This window comes from Meles meles, chromosome 15 (assembly GCF_922984935.1).
Source record: "Meles meles chromosome 15, mMelMel3.1 paternal haplotype, whole genome shotgun sequence".
Classification (NCBI taxonomy): domain Eukaryota; kingdom Metazoa; phylum Chordata; class Mammalia; order Carnivora; family Mustelidae; genus Meles; species Meles meles.
In genome coordinates this window covers 36,048,467-36,061,585 of record NC_060080.1, presented here as the reverse complement: position 1 = coordinate 36,061,585, position 13,119 = coordinate 36,048,467, and the positions used below count along the sequence as shown (strand labels likewise).

The 13,119-nt window shown below is 49.8% G+C and overlaps 1 protein-coding gene across 5 annotated transcripts in view; it reads right to left on the bottom strand.

The window, feature by feature from the left end:
* Window positions 1–13,119, bottom strand: part of ACOXL (acyl-CoA oxidase like) — a 356,730-nt gene that overhangs the window by 58,323 nt on the left and 285,288 nt on the right. For all 5 annotated transcript variants that reach the window (XM_045979259.1, XM_045979255.1, XM_045979257.1 and 2 more), the window contains one exon: window positions 93–163. In XM_045979259.1, coding sequence (XP_045835215.1) covers window positions 93–163 — 71 coding nt within the window. The remainder of the gene's footprint in view (window positions 1–92; window positions 164–13,119) is intronic.

The window sequence follows — 13,119 nt, the reverse complement described above, 5'->3', positions numbered from 1 at the left end:
ATTTACTCTTGCTTGTAAAAATGAAACTCTCCTTGGGGCAATAAAAGGGCTGCGAGCCTTTAAGGAAATCAGTACTTTGTCTGATAACCTACCTTCATGAACAAAGCCTGGTCCTCTTGGTCAGGACAGCTCCTCACCGCCAGGCAGAACTGCTCTAATGTAACTGGAAGGAAGAAACAGGAAAGGTGAATGACCTCCCTTCTGCCCCCCGGCTCCTCTGGTATGGAGAGGAACAGGGTAGTTGTAACAGATAACAGATACAGGGGACATGCTACTACACACCTTTCCCTGGTGATGGGATAGCTAGAGCTCCTTCTGTCCCCAGAGAGGGTAACTTCTGCACCCCCGTGAGCTGGGATGACAACATTAGAACACAGGGTCATGACCATCAACGGAACTCTATCCTAAACCTCCGGGAGGTCCTGGGTTCAGCCACCAATGACCATGAGGATCCCCCAAAGACCACGCCATATCCTTGTTTCGTGTGATCTCTCCATTTAGAGAACCACCTGCCTTTGTAAATTTGGCTGTGGTAGATTTTCTGTCTCAGTCTTCTGTTGTGATTCCCATATGGATTTAAAGCCTCTCTTGGTGTGAACGTGATAATGGTCCTCAGTGTTGACTCAAGTAGATCCCCCAAAGCCCCCTACATATTTCAAGTCGTGTTTCCCCAACCATCCTTCTCCAATAGAATGGCAGAGAGAAACTCAGGAAAGCTTGCAAGAAAAGAAAATTACTGTTAACCATCCATTTAAATTGGCCATGAAAACTCGAGGAATATTAATTTAGACAATTTATAGGAATCACATTCCCCTTCTCTGTCATGGTGGCCTGGCTCCCATCAAAAGCCCACTTGTGTGGGCACCCCCTTTTTATTTTGGTCAAACAAAACACCAAAGCACACACTACCTTCCCTGCACACTGTTTTGACTATATTATTTCACTTTCAAAAATGCTCCCATGAGTCCCTACCAGCCTCAGATTTAAATCGAGTTCTTTTAACAGGCATTAAGGCTTTAACTTAGTCAACCATCTAGACAAGCCTATTATCTCTAGACTCAAAGCAGTGTTCACTCTCTACTTGTTATAACCTTTCAGCACCGTCTGCTGGGCACAGTCCCACCACTCGTCTTGGAGCAGAGAAAAGCCCACCCCTCCACTGGAAACTTGCAGGCCTGCCATACAACCATTCAGAGCCATGGACCACCTCTGGGGTCCAGCCCAACCTCCACAGAGCCACTGTGGAACAGTGGGCCGAGCTACACCTAGCCTTGTGACCAAGGGACAGCCTCATTCCCCTGTTCTGACCCCAAGGAGGTCTGGAGGTCGTGTTTACAAATGCAGATATTTTGAAGAGAATTATATCATCAAGAACGAATTTTCATCAAGCATTGCCTGGGTAATTTTTTTGTGTTATGTTCAATGTTCTCTAATGACCTGACCTAAAGTTACCTAAACACAAATCTTTAGACGGTTGTAATCTATGCAGTTTTAACTGTTATCAGTTGTATCTTGTGCTGACTCTTCTTTTCCACATCGAAATGTTTGCTTTGATCCAGTCAAAACATGCTCAGAACCAACAGAGAGATCAGTGTTGCCTGCCTACATATATATGTCCTTCCAATGGGCTAAAACAAATAGTAATTACACAGAATCTTAAATCATTTTAAACAATTAAAAAAATTTTAGGAGAGTTAAGAATTTTTTGAAATATAATACATTCCCCATAAAAGGAACTCAACAGAACTCAGCCTGAGTGAGGCTGAGTTCATGCAAATACATTTGCTCTCACTGATTCAAAACACACCCACCCATGGAAGACTCTGGAAGCAGCAACCTCTCTCCCTGAACATTGTCATCAATGTTCTGTTTTGGTGTGACAAAATATAGAACTCCCTGGTCTGAGGAGGACTCAAGAATAGTCTACAGATTCAGGTGCTAGGTTTTCTTTAGATGACCTTTTTTGAAGGTGGCTATTTCATTTGGTAAAGGTTTATGCTGTGACTTGAAATCTTCCTGAGCACAGGCCATGGGAAACTCAACACGTGCTACTTGCCGCCTTGGGGGGTGGGGGGACTCCTGGATTCTCGCCCTCACCTCTCCTCCTCTGTGGTGACCCCAGAGCTGTACCTCCAACTGGCTGTGACTGGACTCCTCTGTGACATTTAGCTGTTCACTAGATGTGGCCACCAGCCTGAGCAGCTGTTTCTTCGAACAGTCAACTTTCATGCCTAGCCCACTGTTCCCTGAATTTTCCCATTTCTGCAGTACTGTTATCCACCAGCTATAGGCCCAGATCTCTGATTCTTCCTTCCCGTCCCTGAGCCTGCTGACCCTTCTTGCACAACGCCTCCCGGATGCACCCCTTTCCCACAGCCCAGGTGCCACTTTGACACTGCATAATGCTTCTGCCTCGTTGCCCAACCTGGGTGCCCCGCTCCCCTCTCCTGGCCCTGTGCCCAGCTGCTGCCCCCACAGGAAAACTCGCACTGCCTGAGCGCTGCACGCACCCCCTCACCTCTGCTTCTCAGACCGTCTTCCCTGGGGAAACCCCTTCCCCACCAGCTCTTCACTCTCATTAACCCACAACTGGGTTCTCAGCCAGATGATCTGCTCTGTTTTCTTCCCATCCGCTCAAACCCTGCCCTTCTCCGGGGCCCAGCCAGTCAAGGAATGGTCAGATGGACCTCACTCGTGGTCTTGACCGCCACCTGTCCTTGGACGAGCCACATGCTCTCCCTGAGCCTCAGTTTCCGACAGTCACCTGTGGAGACTGGCGCCTGCCTCATGGAGATGGTGTGAGGACGAAAGGAGAGGCGGGAGACCAAGGCACAGTGTCAGGCATGGTGCTGGCCTCCCAACTCTGCACCTTTGAGAAACTTTCTCTTTCCCCATCACACAGGTTTCTTCCTGGCTTCATACCTCGGTGGGACATATTATACACTGACCTCTTCTCTCTAAATCATGTTTTGGCTGATAGGCACACACCCTGCCTTGTCTGAGGAGTGAGCCTCCAGACATCCTCGTGACTTTCCCCAAACTCTGGTCTATGCCTGTCATGTCCAACATGCCCCAAATCACCACCCAGTTTTGTGGAACTGGACCGAAAGGCCCTGTGGGAACACAGAGCCCCATAGACAGAGCTTCCCCGTAGCTGGCTGGCTTGGGTTTGCGAGGCCAGCGCCTCTCACTCCGTCTACACAAGCAACGAAAGCCAACCTCGACAACCGGGCACCAGCAGAAGCACAGCACATGGATTTCCCAGTTGTTTTCCCATTGCGTGACCTACGCTATCATGCCAAAAGCGGGCTTACTGCTCACCTCACCCCACTCTGATTTCTACCAAATCCCCAAAGGAGAGAGAGGGTATAGATGCCACCAGCCACTCTCCTCCAGGTCTGTGTGGCCATCGTGCCCCACCTGCCTAACTCACTGACAAGTCCTGCTGAGAAGCATCTCCACAGAGTTCACATTTCGTGCCCCCTCCCGCTTCCTTCCCCGACTTTTAAATAAGAAACAACAAAACAAACCCTCTAAAAATGAAAGCATCTGTGGTATCCACCTTCCTCTACCTCTGCTGCTGATTCAACGGGGGCTGACTGCCTGATGAGAAACGAGGCAGGCAGCAGAACACGGTTCAGAACGAGGTTCATGGCAGCGGCGCGAGGCTCCTTCCAAGACCCTGAGTGAACTGTTCTGGATTCGACATCAATTGTTTTAACTGCTCTGAAGTGTCCCGGTGCAGTTTATTTCAGCCGGGTTGGGGAGGGAGGGTGCAAAGGCTTTCACCTGTCTGAAGACAGTCAAGTTCCCTTGGTTCAACCCTTGCACTCAGTGTGACAGAGGGATCGGCCTAACAGTAGCGGGAGAACAACAGATTCTGAGATAACAAGTCACTTTGGGGGCGGGGGCTAGAAAAAGTGACCTGACTGAAGTAAGAAAATGAAATAAGTAAGAAACTGAAGTAAGGAAATGAAGTAAGAAAATAGTAGTTTGGGAGAAAAAACTTACAGGCCAGTGTGAAATACTTCTGTCTCCCCTTGTGAATATGGGCCGCCCTGGGCTCATAGGTGAGGGGTCACAGCCTCACCCCTGCAGCCATTTCTGAAAGGTAGACAGGACTTTGCAACAGAGGAGATCCCTAAAACAAGGAAATGGTTGTACCTAGAATATCTTTCATTATGACATGTTGATGCAAATAAGGGGGAAAGTAAGACAAACTGAATGCACAATAGCATTGAACTTACGCTTCCCTTTGAATTCTGGCCGTAAGTTTGAAGAACTCTTGCTAAGTTGGCAGGTACAAGTGACCTTAAGGATAACATAGGGGGCAGTATTGCTCAGAAATCCCATCTCGGAATATTCTTTCAGCTTCTCTCTCAGTCCTCATGACAGGGCCCTGGAGAACTGGGGTCCTGCCCCAGGTGCCAAGCTTTAAAGAGCCTTGCTCTGCCATCCCTCTGGCTGCAGCCTTCCCCATGGGGCAATGGGGTAGTACCTGCCTGGAGTCTGCACCCCCCTTCTCCAGGTACTCAGGATCCTGGGTTTATAGCTCACATCTCTTCCCTGGGAATGTACTCCATCTGCTGTGTGTACCCCCAGACTCATACGGTGGTCAAGGGACAGCTGTTGGCAGGGCTGGACAAAGACCTCGTGTGTCTAGACTTGGGAAGATCCGCACAGTGTGGGATGGATCTGGGGGTGGGACTAGTCAGAGATCCGCAGGGGGGATGCTTCTCCCCATGCTGTTGAGTTCACAAAACTTCCTGCAATCTGAAAACTGTAAATTGGAGCCTGACCTTCTGGATGAATGCTGCTGCATTTATTCAGGCCGGAGGACAGAGCATATTTTCTTCAACACTTTGTCAGCTTGTTTTATACACTTCCCCTGGGCCCCACACAGAGCAGGGCAGTCTTGTGCTAGAGAATGAAGACCTGAAACTAAAACGCAGGTTCACCCAAACCTCTTCAAAGCCAGGTGCTTCCATCTATCTCTGGAAAGAGAACCCAGGTCCTGGCTGCATCTCTCGTCTGGCAGGAGAAGGAGGCTTTCACAATGCAGACAAGGAAACCAGTGTCTTCTTAGGGGCTGCAGAAATATGGAGACTGACCTCCGCCCCAAAGCAGACGGTTCCACCTGGAGGAATGTGGCAGCCGAGCACTGTGGCGGCTGGGCACGGTGCTCTGGGAGCAGTGTCCTCCCTTGCTGAGGCTTCCCTGGCACCAGGGGCGGGTCCCACATCTCCAGCTCAGGTCTGCCTCTCCCTGGGAGCCCTGAGGGTCAGGTTCACCGGGCGCCCACCCTCGAGGGTCCTGGTCTGTGGCACAAGGTGGAACACGCTGGTGGCTGTCCCTCAGCCGTCTCCTCTCATATGAGAGTGACAGCCTGCTCTCGCTCATTTTGTAGAACTCTCACTCCAGGGCTCTGCAGTCCCCCACCCACCTGTTCATCACAACATAACAGGGAAATGTTGAAAGAAACACACACACACACACACACACACACACACACACACACACACACACACGGGCTTCATCTTTGCAGAAAGAACTCTACCTTTGTTTTCAGAATCAACACGGAGGATGAGCAGGGGCTTTTAACTTCTTGGCAATTAGGGGTTGGGACAGATCTGGCCTCCTGCCCACTGAGATGCGGTGAAGTGGTGTGGAGCTCGCCCACGGGGGACTTCCATGCCAGGCAAGGTGCCATGGCTCACTGCCTGGTCCCCTGGCCTGGCTCACATGATCCATTCCAGAGAGCGGGCAGAACATGGCACATGCCCCCAGCCCCCTGCTCGGTGCTCACGTTTGGGAGCACGACAGGAGCTCAAAGGCCCAAGCTCGTCTTCAGGCAGACAAGTTCTGCTTCTCTGTAACCGAGTCTCTGCCTGAGTACTGGGATCACAGCGCCTCCAAAGGGATAGCCTTTGGGCAGAGGGGAGACCTCTGCTTCTCCAGTGCAAACCCTCCTGTCAACCCCCTCCCACCATCCCCTCACGGAAGGTCTTCATCCTCTCGCTTGCTGGCCACACTCCCATGGTTTGTTCTCCATCCTCTGCCCACGCCCGCCCTGGGACTCTTTTCCCAGTGCATCCCCGCCACGGAGGCTGCCCTCGAGGGAGCCTGCACGTGACAGTCACTCTCCAGCTCAGTCCCTTCATTGAGTTCCTACTGTCTACCCAGCGAAGGCCAAGCACTGTCACGCAGCATTCAGCGTTCACCCCACAACCTCTTCAGCCCACTTCTGCAATATTCAATGTTGTTTCCTGGCTTCTCCCCTGAACACTTCCCTTCTGGCAGAATAGGGGCCTTGCCATTCCTTGAACAAGGCCTTTACTTTGTCACCTTCACCTTTGTCCACACTGTGGCCTCCTCCCAGAATGCACTGCTACACTTTCAACATGGAGATCTTGTTCACACTTCAAGCCAGGTATTGAGGGAACTTCTGGAAGCCATCTCAGAGTCCCGTGATGTCTGAAAGCTCCCTGTACCTCTCTCATGGGCCCGTCACATTCCACATGGCAGACCACATGTACTCGTATCTTATTCCTCCCCTACACTGAGAAGGATCATAGGTCATCCTAGCCCAAAGTCTTCAAGTAGGAGGTCCTGAAAACTTTGTAAGCAAATAAACTGCCAGGTGTCCCCCCTGCCCCCCCACACTCCTTTGAAAACTGTAGGAGCTGTGCCCACAGGCAACACGTCAGCTTGGCCAGGCCCTACATGGGGGCAGCAGCGAGTCCTTCCTGCCATCTTGGAATCCTTGACCCTTGTCTGAGCCACGGGAGTGACATGTGGTAACTGGTTGCCAAGTGCTAGATGTGGACACTTCCGGCGGGGAGCAGGGGCAGGCCGTGGGGGTGGGGGTGGGGGCAAACCTCGTCTGTGGTGGGCCTCGGGAAGAAAGGGGTTCCCCTCTCACAGATCACACACTCATCTGATCTTCCTTCTCGCTGCTTTCAAAGGAGAGCCAGCTGTGGCCTCTGGCTCAGGTCAGGCACACAGTCACAAGAGGGAGCAAGCACACTGGCCACTGACTTCCCAGACACAGTCCTTTCACCCGGGGGCAAATGTGGCCATTCGGTCAGCAAGAGATGAGGGCACAGCTCTTCAGGACTCCCCTCTCTGGAACCTGCGGTCTCCCCATGTGTGGAGAAGCAGCTCACCTCAGGGAGATGGGGCACTCTCCTGTTTATTCAGGGAGGCCCCCAGGTCATCGTGGCCGGTGGGTGCTTACTACGGTGGACACCAGTGGTGGCCACTACTGCCGTATCTTCTCCCTGGCAGAGAGCCTTCCCCAGGGGACTGCCCCAGCCACCTGCAGACCCCTTGTTGTAAGGACAACTCCGAAAGAGACCCTCCATCCCATGCCACACTGATCTTTGAAGAGAAGAGGAGTTGACCAGTTTTGGACAACCAAGAGCTGTGGACTCCAGATACAGCATTTACATCAGGAAGATAACGGACATGAGAGCTGTGAGCCATTGCCTGGGGCGCGACAACAACCCTGATGTTCCACTTTGAGGGGTTCGCCTTTCAGCATGACGCTATGCTCAGGACTTGGGTATCTGTATGTCCTCAGGCCTCTCTGCCATTCCCCCACATGGCGGCTGACTCACAGGCCCCAGGTTCCGCCTCGCTGCACACGTCTAGGCTGGATTTGGTCCTGTCTGCTCCCCCTTGGTGCCAGAATGAGCCCAGCCCTCCCCATATCACCCTTAGCGCTTCCTCCCACTTCAGCCTCCACCTCCCATCACTCTTAAGGTCCTGCAGATCCCTGTAACGTATCCAGAGCAGCCTCCCCTGACCTTCCAGGCCTGCCAATGCTGCTTCTCAGCTTGCAGCCTCATAGCAGTGTGCTGGACAGCCAGGCCAAGCCTCCCCTGGTCACAATTCACCTCCACATCACAGCTGCAAATGCTTCCTACAGCCCCAATCTGGTCATGCCTTCCCCTGTTCCAGATCTTTCCCAGAGCCTTGCTGACTGTGGAGGCTGACAGTGAAAGCTCCTAGACGAGGCCCGCAAAGGCCTGTGGGATCCTCGGTCTTGTTCCCTACATGTGCCCTGCCCTTCAGACACACCAAACTACGAGTTCTTTCCCAAGTCATCCATGAATTTTACACCTCCCATCCTGCTCTTCCTTCTGCTCGTACGCCCTTTCCACCTTTGTAATAGAGGTAAATCTTACCCATCCTTGCTGGCTGTCTCACCGGGCACTTAATGGGGAGCCCTGTGAACACCATACTTAAGTCTCTCCCAAGTTCTCCCAGAGCTTCTGCTCTATGGAAACTGTCATCCAGCTCCGACTAATGTGCCTTGAGAACAGGGGCCATTCCTTACTGGATCTTTCATCCCCAGAACTTAACCCAGTTCCCGGCCCACAGTAGGCTTTCAACATGTGCTTGCTGCATAAGGATGGGTGAATAAAGGAGTGAAGGAAAAGCGCTCTCCATCCATATTGTTCCTGAAGGACAACTGAGTAGATGCTGGTCTCTAGTGGGGGCAGGACCAGATTTTAAATGCTTGTTCTCCATGGGGCAATCAGACTTTGAGACACGGAGCAATCTTCAGCTTCCACAGGACATCCCGCCATTTTGTCCTTCGGTCTGATGCAATACCTTGATCCTATCCCTTAGGACTGACACAGTCTTCATGCTCCTTGCAAGAAGGACCAAAGCGAACGGAAGTGAGGGGCTCACAGCTGTAAATGGTCCTGTGCAGCTGGGACTGGAGGCACCTCTGGTGCATAGATCAGAACCCGAGTGTTCTGATCAACTTCATCAACCGCTGACGAAAGCTTTTTGTGGCAATTTTCGGGAAAACTCAACCACCTGCCATGGTCCAGAATGGGTCTGCAAAAAACTTAATTTATCTTTAACTTCTCAGGAATGAAGAACTACCAAATGTGCATGAGACAAGGAATTCTAATGTTCAAGGTACCCAGAAACTAATTATGTATTAAGAAACGGCTATTCCTAACACTGTGAAAAGTCGTTTTTTCTGCCATGTTATGTTTTTGTGACGAACTTACTTTCTGGTTCATGCACTCTGACCCTGGAGATCACAAGTTAGATGCCTCTCTACCACACGGGCTTTTTGCTACACTCTCAGACACACGATACTTTTCACTTATGATTACAGAAATCTGGGAATTTCTTTATTTTCCAGACTTCCAATTAAGACAGAATTTCCAAGCGCTTTTTCAGTGGGGAAAAAAAAATCACAATAAACAGCTTCCCCCATCTCTACTTACCCTGATGTTAAATAAACTTCCCCTGTCGAGTTTCCAATACCCGTTTCAATACAGCAAATCAGGGGACCTACATGTCAGTAAAGGAAGGGGAATATACTGACGAAAACCTTTCTGTTACTTGCCTTGTGGTCACTTTCCTATCTATCCCTCGAGGCCACTTTAAGTGTATATTAAAACTTGTTACTTCATTATATCTCAGAGGATCGAATTTGGCTTTTTTCCCCCTCCCTTTTCGGTTCTCACATTTCTGAGTAAAAGCCATCATTTTCAAGTTCATAGAGCATTATGTTTTCTCTGCAAATAAAATCCCATAACTCTCAAGCAAAGAGAGAGGTAAATTCATAAAGAGGAGACACAGCCCTATTTTTCCTCCTGCCATTTGGGATCTACGATAGGTTAAAAATGAGGTTTTTATCTCTGGTGATTTATCAAACTCCAGATTTCATAAAAGATAAACAGATGCCCTAAAGAAAAGATACATCATCTTAATGTTTCATTGTGACATTTTTGGTATCTGAAGAGCATGTATATTAAAGATCTCCCCTCCAAAAACTCAATAGTTCCTATGATTTACACAGTTTATTTCTTGTTTTTAAAACACACTGAAGTGAGAACATGCCAGGAGACCCTTAAAAAAAAAATGGTCACATTTGAAACATACAGATTATTTATAGACAAAAAAAAAAACAAAAAAAAACCCTGAGAGCTGAACAAAAATCTGGTTGGCAACAGACAGTTGCTTTTTCTATGTTTTTTCTGAGTTCATTTTGGTTTTTGTGTGGGTGGCTCATGTGAACTCAAAGGTTATTTGCTAAATGTTTTGTGAGATTAGAACATGTTGTCCTTTAAAATCTAAATTTAAATTTATGTTTGTTGCAAATATGTTTCACTTTAGAATATGGGATCATATTTTTAAAGTAGAAAAATCATACCTATAATTGCTATGATAAGACAAGAGTTCCTATGCTCCTATTTTTAACTCACAGTTTAGAAGGTATTATTCTTCATCATCATTCCTAGCCGGAAAACTCACAGTACAGAGTTCAGCAGTAAAAAATTGTATCTTTTTTACTTTTGTGTTGTTTTCACCTGCCAGTTTGGGTACTGATTAATCTTACTTTAAAACTCCTTAGGTGCCGGAAGCTGTAAAGTCAGGGTGGACTGCAGATCGGATCTTTCCGTGTACAGATATAAAGTACACTTTTCAACCACACGATGGAGAAAAAAGATTTAAAAAAAAAAAGAAAGAAACACGTTTAAATGGGGGAGGGGGGTGCTTCTTTTTTCTGCCTCTTTAGCAAAGCTGAGCAACTAGATCCAGATCCAAACAGCACTTACGGGCCCCACAGGGTGGGCAGAGGGCAGCAATAAGCTGGGATTTGAATCCTCCCTCTGCTGTGTGACACTGGGCAACTTACTCAATCTCTCTGTGCTTAGTTTCCTCAGGTGGAAATGGGATAGACAAGAGCCCCTTCCTCACGACCTTGGCGGGGGATTAATGAATGCTCCCTCCCCAACATTGTGCACTGGGCTTGATACACGGAGCCCTCCCTGGGTGTTAGCGGTCTTCATGGTTATAGGGCCCTAGTGCTTCCTCGCATGATTTTTCATTTCATCCTCACAGAAAACCTATGACGTGGAAAACAGAAGACCCACTATTGGGAGACAAATGCGGTAAAAGCAGTGAAATGCAGTACAGGACTATTTTAAGAGAGGACAGTATGTGTCAAATAAATACACAAGGAAAAATCTCTGAAAGTTCAAGAAGGCCGTAACTCCCAGCCTCTGGTGTTTTATCTGTAGGAAGGAAAACCCTTGGAGAGTTGGTGGTGGGAGGGTTTCCCTCAAAATCTGAAGCCTAGAGAGTTTTCCGAGCGAAGCTCTGGGGTCAGCCGGCCCGAGGGCGAAGCCCGTGGTGGGATGGCATCCTAGGCAGTTCGTTCCTCCTCTGAGCCAGTTTCTCAACGGGCTTTGTGAGCTTGTTGTGGAAACCGAAGGCGTGACATGGCTCCGGCCCAGGGGAAACCCTCCACACTGACGGTTACAGTCGGCCGAGATACTGGGGCTCCAGGGATAAGTGACATTCTCTTAGCATCTGGGTCAAGTATTGCAGCTAAATTCTGTTCTCAGCCATCTTCTCCACAGAGCAGACACAATGCAGGAGTTAGACTTCACTTTTTGCCCCTTTCCCCTTCTTCCCCGTGCAACAGAATCCTTGGGTCGTTTGTCACAAAACTCGTTCATAAGTTGTCACCTCCTTCAAAGAAGAGTGAGTTAGCAGAGTCCTCTCAAGACAGCTTTCTTAGTGACACACTCCCCAGTGGGGTGATGGGAGGCTTCAGGGGCCCAGACCTCAAGCGAAGCCAGTGTGATGGCATTTCTTGGGAGAACGGTACTTGGGGTCTTTGGGTTGGGCTGACCTAATCTGCAGGTTTACTGATGCAGCCACGGGGAGAAGGCAAGGCTCCGGGGGAGAAACCCCAGCCTTATGAGGGCGGGAGCAACCTTTCTGATGCTGGAGAAGAGCTCTTCTGTAGACTCACAGAAGCCCGGGAGCGACGCTCCGTCTCACCCACTTTCCCAGAAGGGGAAAGGCTAGGAATGCCATATAATGTAGGGCGGTCTGCGCTGTAGAACTTTCTCTTCTTGTGTCCACACGTTCATGAAGCAATATCACATGGTCTGCCAAGGGTTCAAATTCAGCCACATTTCTTCTTCTTTCTTTTTGTAAGAGCTCCCAACTGCATCAGCCCAAAGTACGCTATGCTCCTCTTTAAAACTGTCTCCCTCTGGGGCGCCTGGGTGTCTCAGTGGATTAAGCTGCTGCCTTTGGCTCAGGTCATGATCTCAGGGTCCTGGGATCGAGCCCCGCATCGGGCTCTCTGCTCCGCAGGGAGCCTACTTCCTCCTCTCTCTCTGCCTGCCTCTCTGCCTAGTTGTGATCTCTCTCTCTCTGTCAAATAAATAAATAAAATCTTAAAAAATAAATAAATAAATAAATAAAACTGTCTCCCTTTCATTGGACACCTCCCTCAGCAGGAGTGTCCACTCGGATCTCTGGCCCTTGGAGCAATCTTGCACGAGCTCAGGGAAGGCGAGTTCTCACTTCCTTTTCTCTGGTTTGTCGCCACCTCCTGGCATCCCAGACGGCCCCTCTCTGCTGTCCCAGACTTCCGGCCTTAGGGACCCAGCTACTCCAGCAGAGGACTGGAACAGTCACATGGGCTCTCCCAGGTGTCTTGTGCTCTGATATGGGGACCCTCGACTCCCCACTGCACTTTCTGCTCTCAGATATGAATGGGTCTGAGGTTTAGTCATGTGACCGGGACAGAGGGAACAAAGGTGGAGACGGTCTTTTTCTTCCCCCTCTGGGGCCTCCAAGATGCTGCTGCAAATTGTGTCTGCCCATTCTTGGCTTTCTAGGTCCCCTTACCTGCTTCTACCACCCACGTGGTTAACGGGTGCTAGACAAAGAGGAAGGTCAGCGTCAGGGGCGGCGGTACCCAAAGCTCCTCCCTCCCACCCCAGACCACCGGTCAGGGCAGGCTGGGACTACTTCTAAATATTGTCCCACCCAGCAGAGGGTCCCCATGGGAAAGGAAGGCACACAGGTTGTCCCGGCCCACACAATACCTGCGGTGCCCGCCCACTCTCCATCTCTGGCAACAACAGCCAAACACACTGAAGAAATCTGTATTCAAATAAGGTGTGCTGACTTTCAAGTTCAGTTCCACTCCAGAGGGCAGGCTCACTCTTCAAGTGCAGAGGACTTAGGGTCTTGGGGGCACTTCTGCAGTGGAGTGTAAGGGGGGCGATGAGGACCTAAGTCCACACGGGACTCCTGGATGAAGTTATGGCATTTTAT